This window comes from Laccaria bicolor, genomic scaffold (assembly GCF_000143565.1).
Source record: "Laccaria bicolor S238N-H82 LACBIscaffold_1 genomic scaffold, whole genome shotgun sequence".
Classification (NCBI taxonomy): Eukaryota; Fungi; Basidiomycota; class Agaricomycetes; order Agaricales; family Hydnangiaceae; genus Laccaria; species Laccaria bicolor.
Window position 1 is genome coordinate 1,265,613 of NW_001889872.1, and position 20,471 is coordinate 1,286,083.

The 20,471-nt window shown below is 47.7% G+C and overlaps 7 protein-coding genes across 7 annotated transcripts; 3 read left to right on the plus strand and 4 right to left on the minus strand.

Moving 5' to 3' along the window:
• Positions 1-109: 109 nt before the first annotated feature.
• LACBIDRAFT_301149 (uncharacterized protein) lies at positions 110-970 on the plus strand (the record flags this gene model as incomplete). The annotated part of the gene is made up of 4 exons (XM_001873371.1): positions 110-350; positions 399-617; positions 670-860; positions 908-970. 4 exons carry the CDS (start codon positions 110-112, stop codon positions 968-970), a joined length of 714 nt encoding a protein of 237 aa, XP_001873406.1.
• Positions 971-1,009: 39 nt separating this feature from the next.
• LACBIDRAFT_301150 (uncharacterized protein) lies at positions 1,010-4,708 on the minus strand (the record flags this gene model as incomplete). The annotated part of the gene is made up of 10 exons (XM_001873988.1): positions 1,010-1,325; positions 1,378-2,591; positions 2,646-2,680; positions 2,733-2,778; positions 2,831-2,894; positions 2,946-2,992; positions 3,045-3,301; positions 3,347-3,761; positions 3,810-4,547; positions 4,613-4,708. The coding sequence occupies 10 exons, from the start codon at positions 4,706-4,708 to the stop codon at positions 1,010-1,012; spliced, it is 3,228 nt and encodes a 1,075-aa protein (XP_001874023.1).
• Positions 4,709-4,954: 246 nt separating this feature from the next.
• On the minus strand, positions 4,955-6,863 carry LACBIDRAFT_301151 (uncharacterized protein; the record flags this gene model as incomplete). Its single annotated transcript, XM_001873989.1, has 10 exons — positions 4,955-4,991; positions 5,043-5,121; positions 5,172-5,370; positions 5,431-5,549; positions 5,603-5,769; positions 5,827-5,961; positions 6,014-6,202; positions 6,253-6,349; positions 6,430-6,616; positions 6,672-6,863. The coding sequence occupies 10 exons, from the start codon at positions 6,861-6,863 to the stop codon at positions 4,955-4,957; spliced, it is 1,401 nt and encodes a 466-aa protein (XP_001874024.1).
• A 1,057-nt stretch (positions 6,864-7,920) lies between these two features.
• LACBIDRAFT_301153 (uncharacterized protein) lies at positions 7,921-9,552 on the plus strand (the record flags this gene model as incomplete). The annotated part of the gene is made up of 13 exons (XM_001873372.1): positions 7,921-7,945; positions 8,004-8,027; positions 8,091-8,147; positions 8,208-8,232; positions 8,285-8,332; positions 8,391-8,417; positions 8,475-8,509; positions 8,567-8,645; positions 8,691-8,801; positions 8,850-8,929; positions 8,980-9,182; positions 9,244-9,315; positions 9,367-9,552. 13 exons carry the CDS (start codon positions 7,921-7,923, stop codon positions 9,550-9,552), a joined length of 972 nt encoding a protein of 323 aa, XP_001873407.1.
• Positions 9,553-9,698: 146 nt separating this feature from the next.
• LACBIDRAFT_243106 (uncharacterized protein) lies at positions 9,699-10,562 on the plus strand (the record flags this gene model as incomplete). Its single annotated transcript, XM_001873373.1, has 2 exons — positions 9,699-9,950; positions 10,020-10,562. The coding sequence occupies 2 exons, from the start codon at positions 9,699-9,701 to the stop codon at positions 10,560-10,562; spliced, it is 795 nt and encodes a 264-aa protein (XP_001873408.1).
• A 3,043-nt stretch (positions 10,563-13,605) lies between these two features.
• On the minus strand, positions 13,606-14,974 carry LACBIDRAFT_301156 (uncharacterized protein; the record flags this gene model as incomplete). Its single annotated transcript, XM_001873990.1, has 4 exons — positions 13,606-14,355; positions 14,405-14,704; positions 14,761-14,878; positions 14,931-14,974. 4 exons carry the CDS (start codon positions 14,972-14,974, stop codon positions 13,606-13,608), a joined length of 1,212 nt encoding a protein of 403 aa, XP_001874025.1.
• Positions 14,975-15,009: 35 nt separating this feature from the next.
• Positions 15,010-19,000, minus strand: LACBIDRAFT_301157 (uncharacterized protein; the record flags this gene model as incomplete). Its single annotated transcript, XM_001873991.1, has 22 exons — positions 15,010-15,519; positions 15,566-15,639; positions 15,690-15,709; positions 15,761-15,833; positions 15,886-15,971; positions 16,096-16,481; positions 16,531-16,589; positions 16,642-16,661; positions 16,720-16,841; positions 16,889-16,905; positions 16,958-16,987; positions 17,040-17,114; positions 17,163-17,371; positions 17,425-17,433; positions 17,486-17,805; positions 17,857-17,921; positions 17,971-18,195; positions 18,248-18,401; positions 18,455-18,642; positions 18,699-18,713; positions 18,768-18,857; positions 18,913-19,000. The coding sequence occupies 22 exons, from the start codon at positions 18,998-19,000 to the stop codon at positions 15,010-15,012; spliced, it is 2,835 nt and encodes a 944-aa protein (XP_001874026.1).
• Positions 19,001-20,471: the final 1,471 nt, after the last annotated feature.

Sequence of the window (20,471 nt, forward strand, 5' to 3'; positions counted from 1 at the left end):
CAGAGATGAAAGAGGAGCGCATGTAGTTTTTGAAATAATTAAATATGTACTTAGGAGGTGGCGAGTTGAACGTTGACGTCACACAACCGTCATCAATATTCCGACAATTATGCCTCCAGATTTCCTCATTTCCCTCTTAGCCCGATATTCTCAACAACCTCCATCAATTAGACCACATGTCACTCTTACTTTTGCTCAATCTACAGATGCAAAGATTGCTGCCATCCCAGGAAAACAACTCATTCTCAGTGGAGATGAGAGCATGCAAATGACCCACTGGTTGAGATCAATGCACGACGCCATCCTCGTCGGCATTGGAACTGCTCTCAACGATGACCCTCAGCTCAACAGTAGGTATCAACCACACCGTCGTTGAACACTCCCAACACTCCCTACAGCACGCCGCTTGCCTCCGCCTCACAATCTCCCTCGTCCAATCATCCTCGATTCTCATCTCCGCTTATCTACATCCTGTAAACTTTTGAACAATTTTCGTGCTGGGTCTGGTCGCCGTCCATGGATAATATCCACCCCTTCACAAGACCCTTCCTGGATATCCCGCAAAGACGCCTTGGAACAAGCAGGAGCGAACATTATAGAGATACCCTCACTCAATGGTATCTCTCATTCTCCCTGAATTCCAGTCCTCTTGACCATTTACCCTCCTAGGTCGTCTTTCCGTTCCCGCAGTTCTGCAATCACTCCGCGATCGTGACGTTCGCTCTCTCATGGTCGAAGGTGGTGCAACCGTCATTGCTTCTTTCTTTTCCGCTTCCGTCGTTGATACCCTCATCATCACTACCGCACCTACCCTCGTCGGAGACAATGGCCTTGGCTATACCCTTGCAGGTTCACACCAGGTCCGTTCCTTTCTTCACCCTTCACTCTATGCTTATCCTTTTAAAAGCAATTTACGCTGGCACACACTCAATTATTGGGGAAAGACACCGTTACGTCTTGGGTCGCTTGAAAAAATATTGTACAAATTTCTGACTAGAAACACACTACCTTACTCTTCCGACGACGAATTGTCATCGTACAAGAGTACAAAGTCCATTGCTTGTCCTGCCGGCTCTGCGTTCGCTCGAGAGCGGCTATCTTCCCAAACCACGTCATCTTCGTTGTCGTCCGAAAACTGCACACTGATCACGGATAGGTCTGATTCACCATCCGAACTCCCATCATCAATTGAAGGAGTCGAATCGATTGTGGTGGAAGCAGCCGGACCAGACCCAGTCCTCGACAAAGCTGGAGCAGAGTGCGGCATGATGATCGACGCCGCCGCCAAAGAGTTGTCCGACGAGTCAACCTCCGCTACGTTGATCCTGTAAAAACATTTCAGTAGTTTTTCAACAAAATATATCAAATGCGACTTGCTCAATCCAAATACTGTTCCCAAACAAATTTCCGTGTTCGTCCCGAAGCCTCCAATACCCAACATACCTTCCAGCAGCATCAGGTGCTTTGAGTTCGCCGGTCCAGAGATCCACCTCTGTCCCAGCCTTCACACTGCCGACGGTGCTAATCTGAGACTGTTTGTCAATAACCAAGGCGTCACCAGCAACAAACACAAGCTCAGTCGTTTCTGGCCAATCACATCCGCCGTCGTTGACAACGCGCCAACATTTCACAAATTCAGCACCAGGTGGGAAGATTTGTCCATCTGGCACCGTAATGTCTGCGACAAATGTAGCGCTTAGACTCGTACGTTCAACCTCTTGTGGAATCGACGGCGATGGACCCGGTAAGTAGTCATTCAGGAGGGCAGCAAGCGAGTGTGGGGCACCACTTGTCGATGCAGCGATCGGCCGGTTGAGAAGCGCTTCCTCCCTCAAGGGCGAAGTGTCCAGCACCTTTGCAGCAGGCTCGGATGTAAAAGAAGTTGCACTTTCCGAAAGGGAGAGCGAATGAACGTCTTGTAAAAGATGATTCAATTCGCCATACGCGTTTGGCCAAATATTTCGGGAATCAAGCGTTGCCTGTGGAATATTTGCGAAATCCGACGGTTCTGTGGCGATCAACGACGGTGAAAGGACAGGCCAAACCGAGTGCGCATCCGGCAAAGGGTCGATTATCGGAGTCTGTGCGGAAGCTTTCTCCTTTTCCTCTGAACGGAATCCTTCTGCCGAATGCCGAAAATCGTCGGATTCATCAACACGATAACCCCACATGAATTTTGGAACACTGGGAGCAACTTGTATCATTTGAGGGGGAGGAGATGGTGGAAATAGGGAAGGAAAGGTATGAGCCTGATGTGTAGAAGATTGAGGGTCAACCGGTGATACAGGATTGTTGAGAGCGTGTGAACCGTCGGGACCAGAAAAAGGTGAGGTACCCATAACCAAAGATGGATCCTCAAGTACGGAGACCGATTGCTGCGAAGCCTGTGAGGTTGTCACTGAGTCAGCAATCGTTACTGAACTCTCAACTACCGTGTTGATAAGCTTCGTCTGGCCAACTCGGTAAACAGTTGGAATCACAGTCTCAATTGACTTCATCTTCAGCAACGGGTGGTTGTCCGGGTGGACTGAAATCGGATGAGCTTCACAGGCTTCGCACAAATCAAAATCGGGGCAGTCTGGGTGCATGCACTGCGGAGGAGATGTAATGAGATAAAGTTGAACGTGTGCAGCAGAACAACAAACCTTGAAGCGGACAGAGTAGATGGTCTTGGTGCAAGCTGCATGGTTGCCGTTTACTTGGGAGGTGGAAAGGAGGAGAGATGAACATACCGTTGCAGGATGCAAAGTGGGCAAAGCGGGGGTCGCTACCACGGCTCTGTATATCGATATTGTCAAAGGGGAAGAGGAGTTGTGACGGAGGTACTCACGAAGTAGTCAGTTGGCCTTGCGATTTTTACAAAAGAGTGCCCAGGGTGCTGTTCATTCGTTATGCTGTTACAAAATGTAAGTCATTGAATGAGAGAGTCTCCGTGCAACTCATACCTGAAGCACGATAGGCAGGTGTCAAAATCTGGGCAATGAAGACATTTCTAGAAGAAAATAAGCTCAGACCCAGTGGAGAGAAAGGCGTGGGGGACTTGCATAACGATCACCGTAGATCCTGGAGTCGCACAAGTCACAAATAGCTAGATGAGCGACAGGCTCCTCCGTAGCGACTGGCAACGCTGGGGGGACGACAGGCCTGGTGCTGCTAGATGGTGTAGCGTTTCTTTCACCCTCCCCGCTGAACACGGTGTGCACGACAACGCGCCCAGGCTCAGAGATTTCAAAGAATTCGTGGAAGGGATTGTGGCGCTCAGCAGAACCAGAGGATATGCAAGGAGTACACAAGTCGTAATCTGGATAGGCTAAGTATTGATGAAGCAATACGAAATGTGACTCACCAGGACAATCAAGACACTTGTGCCGCACACCCTCAATTGTTTTCTCACAATTATCGCACACAACACCTCGATGGATTGCTGGTGGAGGCGGAACAGAGAATGTATTGGCTGTTGGTGTGCGGGAGCCGGATTGCGCGACAATGGGAGGCAACTGCTGTGGGTGGTTAGGCATTGCTGCGTTCGCAACTGCGGGCTGCACTTCAAGCCTACGAGTGCACCGAGTGGCTTGACTTGTAAAAAGCGGGGGCGATGTTGTAGTGGGAATAGACGTTGGTGGTAGAGGCCACGGGGCAGGGAAACGTGGAGTAGGTTGGAAAGACGCTTTATTCGTGGCAGTCGGAAGCAACTTCATGCTGTGAGGTCCCATCATGTTGAGACAGAACCCCGCAGGCTCTCGCTGGTGGCATTTTTCACACTAAGAAGTAGATTAAAGGTGAGATATCTACAACGAGGAAGAACTTACTGTCAATAGGTGGCAATGATCACAAGAATACCACGAGCCCTTCTGACGTTGCATACAGATGGAACACAGAGACGAAAGACCCGTTGAGGTTAAATCATCTACAGATTTGTTCTCGGCAGCCTCAACATCGGTTGGAGGCGGAGAAGAGGCGGGAAGAGAGGCAGGCGAGCCGAAGGTACTCATGAGAACTTTATTCAAGTGGTCTTGAAACCCAGTAATAAGAGACTGGACTTCGGCCTTTCCTTGAGCAACGGAGCAGCATGGGTTGACTGCAGCTCTTGGCTGCGGCGCAAGTTGGAACTGCGGTCCACTGCTGTTGGTTCCTCGATTAGATACGCCAGGTGAATCAATTTCCGCTAGCGAGAAAGAAGATGATGTAGCGGAGAAAATGATAGGAGGAGGAGGGATGTGGAACATTGAAATAGGTGGAACTGAAGATGACTGGTTTAAACCTTGTGGTGGCGGTACTTCATTGCCCGACGACGACCAAGAAGCGTTGACTTGCGGTCTGTTAGCCGAGAGTACGCTCGGGATCTTGTGGGGGGTCTCATCGAAGACGGAGAACCTAAAAAGAGCGTTCGGCCAAGACTGAGACTCCATAGGTGCAAGGCATTTCTTGTAGTCTTCAGCGGAGTGAACTTCTCTTGCAATGAGAATGCGAGAAGGCAGATTAGCATCTGGAGAGAAAAGAAGCCTGGAGAGGTAGTAGTTGTGGCTGATGGGGAAGACACGGTAAAGCTAGGAGAACGTTGAGGGAACGTCAGCTATCTTACCACTAGGTTGCAGAGTCGATTAACACTTGCCTGGTTACAAAGCTGCTCAAAGGTAGGAAAAGAGTTTGAGGTGGCGAACGAGAACTTGCGTGTTTCGCCCCGATAAGTGGCCTTTATGGTGAACATAGTTTAATGTCAAGCTTGGTGGTTGTAATCAAGGTAATCCCGCAGTAGGCGCTTGTGACGCACTGCTATTTGAACGCGCACAGCCGTCACATGTGTCACTCTTTGTCTAAGGTTTGACTCGAGCGCTAATACTAATTGCAATACACACAGATCTATGCCTGCACTCGCAATAGTCCACAACAAGGAAATATATCGTAGATAACACATAAGCTTGGCTTAGATTGTGGGAACATGATACTCTCGTTCTTAAGCAAGCACAACTTCTGTGATGGATGCCCATCCCCTAGGAAATAACCATGAGCGTCTCTCAAAGGACACAAACCGCTTGACAGACCTTGTCGCATTAACTTTATTAATCTTCAGCCCGCCGAGCTCGACCATTTCCTGGAGTTGAGGAAGAGTGCGTTCGAACGCTTTCGTCTGCTGTCAACAACTGGCCGAGGAGAGTGAGAGACAATCTTACAGTTACACAACGCCGTAAGCGCAACATTAATTTGGTGCTGAATGCGACTGGCCTCTCCAAAGTCGACAGGGATGAATTGGGGAGGTGGTACGGGCTCGTATACATTCTTGTTCAATTTCAAAAGAGATTGGACAAGTTCTTGTCCCTCAGATGAAACAATGGCAGATTGTATGACAGTGTCGATAATCAAAAGACGGCTCTATTCCAGGGATGAATACGGTCAGCATCATAAAAAGTAGAACACAAGAGTAAGACTAACATCTTCGGTAAGAACATCTCGAATGTGCTTAAGCATCTTGGCACCTATCAAGCCTGTGAGTTGTCGAATAATCGAGAAGTAACTCCTTTGACCTTCTTCCGTGCTCCAGTCGTGCAGAACTATGCAGGAGGCTCTATAAGCCGACAGGACTCAACACATGAAGACAACTTACCTCGTTGCATGACGAAAAGGTACTTTCCCTTGCGCTGTTGAGGCTTAAAGAAATCTTGCGCTTCAAAAATGACTTTGTCCGACAGACCCTTAGATTCAATAAACGACTCGGCTGCCTCTCGTGTTTCGGGGAGATCCTGAACGATGAATTTCTTGATATTTGGGTACCTAAATTTGGCGATATGAGCAATGTATTCCGGTAAGATTCATCAATCCATTGATTACTTGGCCGCGAGCGAGCAACAGAGCGTGCCCTGACCCCCTCCGACATCGACGACGGCGTCCATACCATCAGCAACGTCACCCCACGGGAAGTCGGCGGCAACACCGGGGTCGGATGTAGGTCCCACTGCACCCATACTAATAAACGGAAGAGTCAGCTTCAATCAATTCATGGTCGTGATATTCATACGAAAGACCGAATTTCACAGCTTCCTGTGGGTCCTTGGTAAGCCAGCCACCAGCACCAAAGAAAGCAACATCGGTCTTGTACGATAGTTGGAAAGCAGTGTGGAAAGGATCGGTATTCTTCTTGAATTCGGGGTCTGGGTGGTTGAGCATCTCCGAAAAGCCAACGGAAACTTTGTTAAAAAGATCGTTCCTGCAAGAGCTATTATTATTCCTCAACAACTGTAAGTTTAAGAGACTAACATGTACGTCGCCAGGTGAAATCCCGGTTGGTCTTTTTTTATGAGGTTGCTCAGGCGATTGTTGGCAAAATAACCTTGCTCAGTCTCACGGAACCAGCCTTGAGTAAGAAGAAGCCGAAGGACGCGCTCTGTGAAGGAAGTTGCGACTCAGTACTACTGTGGTTGGGCTGTAACGCGCCTAATTTTATTCCATCGACGTTCGTCTTTTCAGCAATTTCATTAATACTCAGGCCGTCCTCAGAGTCACCAAGAACTGTTGCGAGCCCTATTTCAGCAGCCAAACGGACGCCTGCTACTTCAAGTGTCATCCATGTGTTAGCAGCAAGAGCATCGTAAGGAGATTGAATCAGTGATTTGATAAGACCCTAAGATAAGCTTTATTCAGCAGTATTCTTTGTCGTAGATCAAAGGGTTACACACAAGACTTGCAAGCGCAACCCTACGAGCTTCGTACATGGCTGGCGTAGGTAGATAAGTAATGTCATCGATAGGATGAGGCTTCGAGGTATTGAGCGACGGTTCAGCCAAGTTCTGTGCGGCAAGCTCTGCCTTGAAGGCGTCTATGGCGCTGTTGAGGGTCTTCTGCAGGCTCGTCAGTTCGGAGAGAGACATCGTTGAGATCGAATCAATCGCAATTGGGTGAACATCGCGATATTTAAATACTTACATGTGTAGAGATGACATGAGGCTGTTTATGCCAAGGCTTCTGATTTATCTCTATAAATTCGGCGAGTCAGGTATGCAGAAGTATGTTCAGGGTCGTTGCCACCTACACGTACTAACAATTGACGTCCATCGACCGCGTGAGCCTCATAAGTAACAATAAACATGCCCATAAGCTGTCGGCAACATATTGCTCGCTCGATGGTCGGAAGGTAGAGTTTCGAATGTTATGTACATTAGAATTTCCACTGTGCTATCCCTGATGATGACTTCGGTCCAGATTGACTTTTCTCTGAGTCTCTGAGAACTTAACGTGGACTAAAATCATATACGTATGAGGTTAAGTTCATCGTTAGGGCTTGAACAGTCCTTTGCATTGATGTAGGTCACATCGATGTGTGCTGATGATTATTCTCGTGGAGCTGCGTGATACGATGAGTCGATGACAACGAGAGGTTGAACTGAATGTTCGAGCGTTAGTTATTGTGACTGTTGCATCACGGGACACCCACCAAAAGTGGTTTAGATCCCCGTCTTGCAATCTCGCGCCCACACTTCCATTAGAAACTCACACACATGATAGATTTTCACTACTCCGAATGGGGCTCCAGAAGTCGTGCTGTAGAAATCAAAAGACTCCATTTTTTTTTCTTGTCGAAAGGTCAACAGCCTCCAACCTCTTTTTCTGAATCCAAATGACAAGTGTGGTTGACAATTGACAGCAGTAACGATGCTGCAAAATGATACATACTGTAATGCCAGAATAGCCAGAACCTAGGGTCAACTAAACTGAGCAGTGAAAATCCCAACCCTTCAAGCTTCTCCATGCAGTCCCTGGTGCGATTTACGGTCACGGTTGTGGTGGCAATATGTCTGAGCGGCTCTCCTTGTTGCCCTTTGCAACATACTCACACCATCTATAGATGTATATAACTGGGAACTAGCCCAGACATAGCACTGAGCACTCTGCCCTCACCTATCCCGCAATTCTCGTACCTTTGCCGAAATGGGTGACTTTGACATGACCGTTGGTGAATTGGTTTATCTTTACGCACATCCTTTCCAATGTCATTGACTACTTATTATCAGGCGTGCTCTTGCTTGGCCTGTTTTGTACGTCAACTTGTCCGGATAGTACCTCTCTCTTCCAAACATGATTGTCTACGCCCATCACAGTCAACACCTATCTCTACGGCCTTGTGACCTACCAGTTTGTGGTTTACCATAACACTAGTATGTCTGGTATCCACCATCTTTTCTGCTGCCCTCAGACTCAATCCCCAAACCTGCCAGAATTCAATGATCCCCTCTGGATCAGGTTGGTCGATACCAACGATCCAGTTCTCCACCTGATCTATCTCGCAATGCAGAGCAGTTGTTGGAATTCTTTTCGTCACGGATACCTTGCATAGTGCTGTGTATGTCATATCTGTTGACTTCGGTCTTTCTCGACAGCGGCTAAAGGACTCCCTTTAGTGCTGTTTATGCTGCTTGGGACCTGTGGTATGTAACTTTAAATGATGCCATATCGAGTGCTCCGGATGAACGATCCTCTGTCAGCGTTACAAATTATGCCAACCCTGGCGTCCTAGGATGTGCATACCCTAAACGATTGATTATCCTTCTGGATGCTGATTTGTTTGTTTTTTCAGTTGTCGATTGGACGATTCCGTTCACGGCCATTGCAACCTCGGTGGCCGCCATAGTCACACAATTCTTCCTTGCCCATCGGTGCGTCTTGGAGATGAATTGTTGTCGTCCCTGACATTGTTGCAGCGTCTTATTATTAACAAAAAACAAGATAATTGTTGCAATTATCGGAACGCTGAGTTTCCTTGGATTCGTGTTTGGCATTTACGCCGGTGTTCGCTCAGGCATCATCAAAGAGTGGGCTTCCCGCAGATTGTATTCCTGAACCGCTAAAAATGTTTTCAGGGTGAAGAACTTTGCCCCCTTGACGCCCTTCGTCATTTGCTGGCTTGGCTTCCAAACTGGCGCGGATTTGCTAATTACTGGTACGTCTATTGTTTTTGCTGTCGAGCATTATTTTCTAATCGACAGTCAGTTGTCCTAACCTTCGTCTTGAGCCGCTCGCGGACAGGTTTCCAGAAAACGGACTCGATGATCAATCGACTTATTCGTGGTGCCATTCAAACAGGCCTCTTCGCCTCTATTTTTGCTCTGGCGGATTTATTCAGCTTCCTGCTTCACCGTGAAACCAATCTTTACGCTATGTTCGCTTTCCCAATTGGACGGATCTATACCAACGTGCGCGACATCTCAATCCCCGTATGTTATATATTTGAAGAAGCCACTAACCCAATGTTAGACCTTGTTAGATACTCTAAATGCTCGTATCGACCTAAAGAGTAAGAATACGACCCTTGACCTTGATTCTGAGGTACGACGTTTAGGCCATGATCGTTGGCTTCCTTTATAACTATCATGTTAGCACACCAACGCGTACCGATTGCAGAACCAAAGTCAAACTCTGGGAACTCAGTCTCACACGATGCACTCCATTCATGTCAAACGGGAAACCGTCACAGACACATCGCCGCCCCCTGAACATTCCATCGATGCAAAATACGTCGTAGATGATTCAGAAGTTTATGCCCACCCATCACAGCGAGTTTAAGACTGAAATAGAGCACAGAACTGACCATGAGGTAGAGAATATATGTTGTACCTACTTAGAATTCACAATTTGATTGGAAACCGGAATATGGTCACTGAATCATTGGGACCGCTCAGGAATATACCTCTACCTCTACCCGAACGTCAATGGCTAGCAGCGAAAACGAAGACTTCGAATTGTTGACCACCACTCGATATGATCCATATTTAAAATCTTTAGAGTGGAATGCAGACGATGACGGTCCATCACCTTTCCTACTGCTGCCCTACCATCGAGATCGCCTCTCGGTTGCAGCTGATGAACATAAGTGGGAAATTGCAAAATCCTCTCTGATGTACCAAAAACTCAAAATTGTCTGCTTGGAGGCGATTTATCAAAGCGAAGAAAGCAAGCTTCATGTGCCCAGTCGTCGGGTAATGCTTAACCTTTCTCCGTCCCCTGCGTCACTGAATGTTTTCGTTATCAAGGTTCGTATCACACTTTCGAGGTCAGGCAAGCTGGCGGTGACCACGACGCCCATGCCACCACTTACAAGCGACCCAACCATTTTACCAATACCTAGGAATATACCGGAGAGGAGGATTGAAACGATACTGCTCCACCTTGACCAGAAAAGCACGCCCCCATCGTTATTTACCATCACGAAGACTACAAACAGGCGTATCTACGACGAAGCCCGCCAACGCAACCATCTACCATCGCTTCCGTCACCAACAGACGTCCTGTTGTATAACCCGGAACAATTGATCACTGAAACTACGATTTTCAACGTTGCTTTCTATCGTTCGTCTGGGTGGATAACTCCCGCGCTATCGTCTGGATGCTTGCCTGGGGTCATGCGGCGGTGGCTACTGGAAAAGGGCCGTATACGGGAAGATCGTGAAGGGATCTTGACAAGGAGTGTCGTAAAAGAAGGAGAATTGATTCTCCTGTTTAATGGGGCTCAAGGTTGTCGCCTAGGAAGAATTGGGGAGGCGACCCTCAAGATCCTCTGTTCAAATTCATCCTAAGGATCCCATCTCTACTTCATCATAGGCCGCGACATCCGCGTTGAACATTCCCTCATCCATTTCACCTAAAATGTAATCCACCACGAAGCTTTCCTGGTAAAGTCTTTCCGTCCTTGAAAGATGCCTCTCTGAGTAGGGAATGAGGGCATCAACCATCTCCTTTAACGCGAATCCAGAAGGGTCTGTAGTAGCTGTGGTATTGACGACTTCGTTGTCCCCAAATGCCTTTTCCACGTATTCGTCGCTGAAAGCTTGAATAATGTTGTTGGCAGATCTCGATTTGAAAATTGCGAATAAAATAGTCTGAGCTACGGCACTGGTCTTGGCGTTCGTGTTCCAATCTCGTACGTAGCGAATAAGTTTGGCAAGATCAGAACCTCCCAGTGATTGGATAACTTCATCCACAGCAGGACTCCACGTATTGGACTGTTGTTTGGAGTCACTGGAAACTTCGAGGCTTCTGAACATAGAAAGAAGTCGACCGGGTTGACCCATGGAAAGAGCCAGCTCTATTGCCCTTCTGTAATCGTTCAATGACAGGAAATTCAAAAAATCTTGGTCTCTGTGGTTGGATGAGCAGCTGCGCACATCAAACATCAAAGTAGACTTGCTTGAGAACCATTTCTGCACGCTTTTCCTCCTTCTCTGCTTCTTGCTCCTCCGTACAATCTTCCCAGAATGTAACAACCGAATCTGCTGCGCCGGACACGATGGTGCGGCCACCTGCAGTAATTGCTAAAGCCCAAACCTTTCGAGGCCACGTTAGCCGGAAATAACTCGACTAGAAGAAAACTCACCTTATCCTCGTGGTTGTCCAGAGTTGCCACACAGTCCTCTTCTCGGACACTCCAGAGCTTTACCAAACCATCGGAGGCCGTACTTACCAACTGTAAACCCGCATTAAGAAAATCGACTCTCAGCACCGAGTTTGTATGCCCCTCAAATGTCTTCAGACAGGAAAAATCGTCGAGGCTCCATAATTTGATGCTTTTGTCTCCGCTTCCCGTTGCCAAAACCCTTTCTGTTCGACTGAATCGCGCAGACCAGATGCCTCGCTTATGGCCTTTACATGTGCCAAGCAGTCTCAATTCCCCCCTTGTGGACCCTCCCAGTCCGGAATACACAATAGTATACACTTTTGCTGTTCGATCTTGAGAGCCGGAAACCAAAAAACGATCATCTGGCGAGACGTCAAGGGAGTTGATATCTTTTTCGTGAGCCTTATGGGTAGTTAGACTTCCACACCGTACAACGGCCTGTCCAAGACCGCTGTAAAATGATGGAACGTCCGACAAGTCCCACATCTTGATTGTTCTATCCTGGCTGCCGGTGAACATGAAGCGACTTCCACTCCTAGAAAGTGCAACAGCTCCTATGCTTTCGCTGTGTCCTTCGCATACAGCAACGCAACCGTAACCCCATTCAGGCCCATCCCCAGAGAATGGAACCCAAAGCCTAGCTGTCCGATCCTTGCTCCCACTAGCTAAAAGAGCACCGTCTTGTCCGTGGTCCAAAGCTAGAACAATATCAGAATGTCCATCCAACAAGCGTGCATCGAATTTAAGCGTCGAGTAAACGCGGATAAGCGAGGAGTTGGTGGCAAGCGCGAGATGACTATCTTGCACAGCCGAAAAGGGTGGGCTGAGGAAAGTCGCATCCACTATCTCATCATTGTATCCTATTAATTGCCGGCTCGACGACCCATTCGCGAGAGAGTGGAACAAGATATTTTGGTCCGCGTGTGCCGCTACGATGGTGGAAATTGACGGTATGTACCTAATTATATGAGATGGAAAATATAAGAGTGATAGAGAGCCTTACAATACGTCGACTATCTGCCTTTGCTCCTGGTGGTCATCAGAGATTGCGGTTTGCTCTGTTCCGAGTTTGATTAGGACTTTGCCATTGGAACCATCCCAAATCTTTACAATGCCTTTTTCGCCACCAGTAAAAAATCGAAGGTCATCCGACTTGGCTAGATCTCCTGGTAACTTTTCGCCGGGAGAGAGGATACCAACAGCTTCGACACGTTCTAAGACCGGAATTGTCCTGACCAAAATTGGAAAGCGTTTGGGGCTTGTTTTACCATTCGCTTCCTTTGAGGGTTGCATACTTGGAGAGAGGTCCCAAATCAAGACAACCGAGTCTCTTCCACCGCTCACAAGCCACTTACCATCGGACGATACATCAAGGCCGCGTGGCACTGAGACGTGACCTTCCAGCAGAGCCTCTGGCCTCCCTCCGCTAGACGTCGATCCACCTTCGTTTAAGTTGAAAATTCTGATACGCGTGTCCACAGATGCGGTGATCAGGCGCATGACTGACTCCCGAGATAGAGACGTAGTGTCCTGTGGGTAGTCGAAAGCTAACGCGCTTACGACACCGCCATGGCCTTTGAAAACATGGGTTACATATCCGCGAAGAATATTCCAAACTTTGACGACGCCGTCGGCTGAGCCAGATGCAACATATGTAGATGTGGGGTCCGCCTTACACACATGGATAGGCGCATCGTGCGATCGAGGGATGATTCGAACGGGTTGCACCAGCTTTGCGCTGCCCAGGGACAAATCTGGAAGCTCATATATGCGAAGGGATAGTGAAGACGTAAAAACAAGAAGGTGGGATGATGAAGGGGTCAAGCAAAGCGAGCTGACTGGATGTGAATCCTGCAGAGGATGTTAAAAAATAATGAGCCAACCGATGAGCACACTCACGCATAGAAACCGACATATCTCAACTCCTGTTGATGCGTTGGTTAGAAGGACATTTTCAGCCACACAGGTTACGAGCATTGAGCCATCTGCCGTTATTGCAATTGGTCCAGATGTATATAACGGGGTAATTGTCCGTGACTTTTTAAAACTAAGAAAAATATGTCAGAAATATTCTGAGGCATAATTGAGATGAACCTTACGCCGTTCTGAGACTCGGTCGTCCTGTAGGAACGGCCATTTCAAGCTCAATGTGGGACTGTGAAAAAGTTCTAAGGCTAGCCTGGACTCCTCAAATAAAATAGGAGCAAACATTACATAAATATTAATTAATTGGGTTGTTGATTACGATCAGGTGAATGAGAGACTACGATAGCCAATGCCTCCTCAGCAATGCGCCTCCGCTTCCCTTCCTCAGCCACCGTGCGTTCAGCATTTCTACGCCGTAGAATTTCTTCCTCAAGGAGGTCTTCTAGGTCCCTGACAGTCGATCTTGACCTCGTTACCTCAGCCTGAGCTTGAGAAAGCTGTTCCGAAAGTCGCAAAGATACTACAACAGCTTCTGCCGACTGGCGGCGGAGGGTAGCATTTTCGGTCTTCATATCCTGCATATGTTCGGCCAGAGACTCCGACGGTTGATTTATGGAAGAGAACGGTGGCAGACTGTACGAATGGGGAGGTCTTGAAGGCACAAACGATGTAAGACCGACGAGAGAATCCCGTCTATCGTAAGGGTGTATGAGCTCCTCTTCGCTCTCACAATCATCCTCCGATAACAGGAAGTCGTCTCCTTCACAGTTCACCTTTACGTCCTCTTGACCATCATGAGCGGATGGTCGTGGCGTGGACCCTCTCGTTGGAGGAAGTGAAGACATTTTATGGGGTCGTCCTCGTTTTTTCGGAGGTGCAGGGTCACCGTCCGCCCCATCCTTAGCCGACCTGCCCCGTTTCCTAGGTCGTTTGGTACCAGGCGGCGCTGTGAGATTCACTGTCCAGTAAGAACCGAAGCCCGGATCCGTAACAGGTCGCGGCTGACGTTCAAAAAGACGATTGAGGGAGAGATGATGCCGAACTGATTGCTAGTAAAAACATTTGAGATGCAAAAGTATGGCATTACAATGTCCTTACCTTCCATGTAGGCCCTGCAGTCTTGTAATATGGGTACTTCGCCTCCATAGCTGCGTAGATCTCGCGAATAGTAAGGCGCCTGTTCGGACTTCCCAGTATGGCGCAACGAAGAATCACAGGTAGTGTATGCTGTGGCCGGCTCTCAGTATCAGTTAGACACGCCAACGTGTCTGGACAGCCAGGATGGGGTTCGTGGTCGCTAGCAAAACGGCCAGCCTGATCCGGCATTGAAGAATAGTTTTTCGAGGTCTCGCTGCTAACTTGAATATCAGACGCTGAAGCTGGTGTCGCCTCACGCTCCTGTCTGATGGTTTATGCGTATCAGTGAATGAATTACGTGCACACTTTCAACCTACATCAATGTCATTTTGGGCACATTCTCCGGATTTAATATATTTGTCAGTTTCGACATTTCTGTCGGGAGATAATAATGATGGAGAGGGGTTGTGAAGAAAGCAAGTGCAACTCGAACTCCTAATATATGAGTTATTACATAACAACAGAAATACAAGAGGCGCCCAAACACCTTTGTACCTGAAGCAACGCTTGTAAAATATCGGGACGCAACATGAGTATAGTAAGTAAATTATATATGAATATAGTAATCAGACGCCAAATTGTTGGAAATCGTAGGCATAGTTCAGACCATTGAGATCCGGAGCAGATGCGTGGACCCAATCTGCCTGCTGAACCCGATTTATAGACCCATCGTCCGTATGCAATGGTAAAAGAAGATTGGGATCACCAATTGAAGTGGACTGGGAAGCAGGCATGGTCAAATCAGGCTGATTCGGCCGTGGCCACCACTCGTACCCCGGATAGTAGGAGGTCGACGCTTCAATGCCAGGAATTTCAAGACCAAGCATATGGGCCATTAGTCGCGTATTGGTATCTTGTACGCCACTCCCACTTATGGTATTTTGATCAAAAACGTTCGAAGGAGTTCCAAAGGCTTCACGTTGAAGCAAGTCGGAACTCTTTTCCTGACCAAAAGCGTCTTCAGCGGGTCTCTTGTTACGCTCTGGAAATTTTGACGGAGGCGAGGGTGAAATTTCTGGCCCGAGGTTAACACCTTTTAGTAGTTCCCAAGCTCGCGCCGCGCTTGGCCAAACAATCTACCAATCCTAAGTTGAGATTAGAGACAAAGCGGGGTGAGTTTACCTCCATTTCCTTTAAAGCCGACATGGAACGTTCCAGTCCAAGGGAGGCTTCAATATTGCTTGGTCGTAGTGTCACTGAATTTAATAAGATGAGCGAAGCTTCTAATGATAAAAACCAGACAAACGTGTTAGATGCTGCATTAGCCTGAAAGAAGAAAAGTTCAGGTCCGTGCTTGGCAAATTAAAATACGCGTACGCTGCACTGAATAGGTATGAAGTAAGGAAAGGAGAAGTTCTCTTCAAAGTAAAAGTCTCTCGGTAAACAGTCACTGGAGTGGGGAGTCAGCATGTTCACTTAAAAACTTAAAAAGCGCTACCCACCTATAGCACTGATGTGACTAGCAGCGGCCTGGGCGAGATCAAAGGCTCTATAAGCGAAAGTGGATTCTCGAATTGTCTCGTCCGAGCTGGTGTCATAAACATGAGTATCAAACAATAATACCTCGAGCCCTGTTACCTCTTCCAATTTGGAATACTACCAACAAGAGGTCAGTCTTTAACTTCCTGATTGATTGGCACCAAAAAGCTCACAACGCCCTATGTAGAAGTAAAACAGCTCCCCAATAACGGATGTGCAGCAACAGAATTTGAGGAGGAGGGATTTGTCTTTTGTTCACTGCTTGGTATTGTAATTGTTCAGGAAGGGTGATGTACCACTGGTCAAGGCGGCTCTCTAGATCTGCGACGATAGCTTGTTTAGAACCTCGGTTTGGACTTTGTACTGGATAAACTTCGGAAATGATGGACCCAACGATCACAACTACAAAACGTTCAGAGAAGCAGAAACTGAACAATGATCGTAAAGCTTTACTGAGTCTCGACGTCGCGCAGAAGCTACTCATCACTCTTCCTGGGACTGCAGAATATGGCACGGAGTCTGTATGGACCGCTGGCTGCCATAGGTAAGCGTCTTCGACCTAGACTGTGTCAAACTCAATATGAAGAACCTTGCATGAAATTACTTACACAGTCGACATTTGGTAAGGGCTGGTCAAAATCTCCAGCTTTTATCATAATCGGCCGACCTGACAGCACTTGAGTCATCGGTTAATCGCCTATGAGCAGATAGATGCCAACCCATGTACACTGATCCATATCTTCCAAAGATAAATGGAATTAAGTTGACCATGGATTTTGGATAATTATGCCTAATACCTGTCGGCTAGGCAGCAAGCCCACCATATCTGACGACGAGTTTGGGTTTCTTGAGGCGCGAACAGGTCGTGGCCGTGTATCTTCCAATTGGTAGAGTCACAATTAAGTCCTAGGTCGAACGCCTGAGAGGGTAAGGACAGTGGAATCGTTGGAAGCGAAGAGCGCCTACCATTCGAATTGCCATGCCTATCGAAATCGGAATGACTGCATGGAATCGGCACCAAGAAACTCCACGCACCAATAAATAGCCAGCCTTGCTCCATGGAACCTATGACTCGGCGTAAGCTTAACACGTGGGTAAATAAGAATCATTGTATTACCAATGCCAAATTCGCGATACCCCAACAGGAGGAGAGCTTGTACTGTAGAGGGGCGTGAGTGGTGGAAGATTTTATCTGAGGCATGGTGAGAAATTGTTTAGTCGTTGAGGGATGCAAACGAACTCAAAATTGTCCTTGCATTATCCAGGTAAAAGCAACCACCCTCCCACATTTTTCCCTTTGGGGGCAAGGGGTCGTCACATTCACCAAATCGGGCTGCAACCGCAAACATTGACAGAAGTAACAACGGAGTGACCTCTTGAGTGGGTTCTGGTCGAGGCGAAGAAAATGAGGAGCCCATTGGAGAATTCATCCTGGCTCCAGTTGTCTCACTGTAAGCCACGCATTGTTGAGTGGTTGAAAGATAAATATGTGACGGGCTCACCCCGTTTTCCTGTGCACCAATTCCTTATAATGCGCAGCAGCCAAGGCGGAATGATTCTTACCTAGTCTGATATTCGGATAGAAAGCAGGATTTGTGGACGACAGGGAAGATCGGGTGAATATACGTAAAATAAAGCTCAAGGAGCCGGTCCTGGACAGCAAGTGGGGGTAGTTTAACATTTTCTTGGTCGAGAGGACCAGACGGAATGCCAATTTTAGCGCTTGGCCAGACACGTGCCATTGGAAGTCTCCTGAAATCGGACATCAGCCAGATCCTGTCTCTCTCCAAGCAGACACACCATATTCCACCTTCATTGCGATCGTCGGTCCTAAAATTTCTGCTGAGAAGGTGAAGTCCACTAGACTGGCCGTGAAAACGGACCTATATAGAAAACAAATCACTCAGTATTCACGCATCGAAAGTAGAACGTACTTCTTGATGTTCGTCAAGGGATAACTGGCCTAACCCTTCTGTAGTCTCGTCGAACTCGGCAGCGTCTACATTTGTGTTGGTTGCCTGGATTAGAGACATCGGAATCTCACTAACCTGTAGCCGGATCGATTGTGTACATAGAACTCCAGTCGGGGGGAGTAGGAACATTTCCAATAGACTCGTTCAACCGTCTCTTTTGAGAAGCATGTCGTGTGCTATCCCAGGGGATATTCGAGCCAGAATAGGAACCAAACTTTACAGAAGGAGCGGAAAGGAAAGCCAGTCGACTGGATAAGTTGTCCTGCCATTCTTTTGAAGGAACCACTGAGAGGCCGTGATCTAGGGATATAACGTTATGAGATGCGCCAAGATAAAATAAATAATGACGGGCCTTGACTAGAAGAAACAATTTCTCGAGACACCCTTGATTGTCTACGAGACCGAGAAGGGTCGCGGCTGTTATCCGTTTCGCTGCTCCTCAAGATTGATGCAAAAAAATCTTCCTTCGTAGCTCCAGGCAACTGACACCTTCTACCAGAAGGACCCTGATATTGGATTGCATGTAAGTTTGAACGTCGGGACGGTGGTGAAAACTAACATATGGACCTAGATCTACTCTCTCCAATATTTCACGAGCGAGGTCGTCTTGGCGCAATTCAGATACAATGGCTTGCACACGGGAATCTGGACATTGAAGAATAGCACCCAGCAGTGACTCGACTTGGTGCCATCGCTGCTCTATGGCGTGGATGTAGCCTTTTGGTGGTCCACGCTTGTAGCTGGGTCCTAATAAATGATAGTTTTCGAGAATTGCACAGGTCCGAAAGTCAAGACGTGCATACCCAGAAAGGTACAAGCTTTCAATGAAACACGAGTCAGAATCCGTCGTAGTTAAAAAATCCACCGCTCACCTGTTCCCGCTAAGGCGCAACTTTTACATTGTGGTTTGTCTCCAGAACCACGTTCACATTTGCTCTTTGTTTTTCTGCATTGGTCGCAAGCTGGATGGAGTGGTCAAGGACTGAAGGTTGGACGAAAACGTGATGATAGTGATACCTCTACTGCTCCTCTTCCTCAGCATCAACCGAGGATCATCCTGAAGGTTAGCGTCGTCTTCAGATGCTTCAGAGTCGCGCCAGTCCATATTTTGGAAAAGAAAGCAAGGGAGGACTGGATAGACAATCTGAGACCTTAAAGTTGTAACCACGTGACTCTACGCCATTAATATTCGTTATACCTCAAGGCCTCAAGCTGCTCACTTACAAAGTCGCATCTTACGAGTACCTCGGGGCGCGTTCCTCGGGCGCTTCGAAGACGGTGATCTGCGCCGTTGTGATGTCAGAGATCTTATCTGGTTACGCCATGGCAACTAAATTTGGGGTATGAAATCACTTGTTTCTTGGTATGTCACCTCGTAGATATGATACAACTGGTTATTTAAGTGGGCTGAAAGAGAGGGGCGCGAGAATGAAGGAATCCATTGAGTTGGCGAGCTGAGCTGTCTGCAAGTACATGCATCCATTTGATGTCCAGGCAAGAAGCTTCGACACTTACCTTGGAAACAGTCTCTGCCCACCCATCGATCTGCCACGCCTTCTCACGAGTCTCCTTCCTAGCCTCCAAATTCCTGTAAAAGATGTAAGCTTTGCGAAGATGCACAAACAGAAACGCACGGGTATTGCCAGATATGATGCACTTGATGAAGTCTCCCAACTTGAGAGAACCAGGCTCCAATTGGGGCAACAAATTTACGGCGCGCTTCAATACCGCTTCGCCTGTCAACAAGTAATGACTTTTCTGAGTCGGTCTGTATAGAAAAACGAACCATGTATTCTCCCATTCTAAAAGAGTACCAGGCTTCAGCTGATATGTCCTCAATTCAAAAAGTCCTCCTTGCGCATGAGGCGGAGCACTTGGGAAGAAGGCGAATTCCTGGTTCAACTGGGTCGAACGAGAGGTTAAGTATGGTAACATGGCTTGGTACGTTAACGAGTGCTGACATGACTGTCATGCCAAGGTTCGGTGATGTGAATGACTTCAACATACCTCGGATGTCTTGAGCAAGTTCGTTGTCTTGTCGTATCCGCCATAGTTTTCATACTCGAGAATGTGGACGAATGTATCCTGGTCACCGACAACAGTCTCCCAACTTCCTGTAAGTTTCACATGTAACCTGGAATCCTCCTGTATTCCTGTATAGTAGCGTTCCCTGCATGCCCATCATGGAAATTCATGGAAATAAAGCTTCAGAGCTTACGCTGCCTTCTTGTAATCCTGCAACTTGTCTGGCCTGACTCGGTGTGCTAGAGTTTAATGTTGGCCTGCTCTTTGGCAAAGAACGAAGAGAGCGTACTTTCAAATCCATGGATATACTTTCCGCGCCCAACAAGTCGTGAATGTTGCATTTTTTCAAAGTCCCCGGCCTCCTTTGCCTCTGGTGACCCATGTAGTAATGACTGCCAGCCGTGAGTTGAATCAACGCGACAGGATGTGCTCTGCGCTACCTGAACGGATATAAACCTCTTGGTCGATGATGTGAGCCCACCCGATAGAGCCACCCTCTTGGAAAGTGAGGTAAACATGTCCTAGCAATTTCGGGTGAAAAGGGGTCTAAC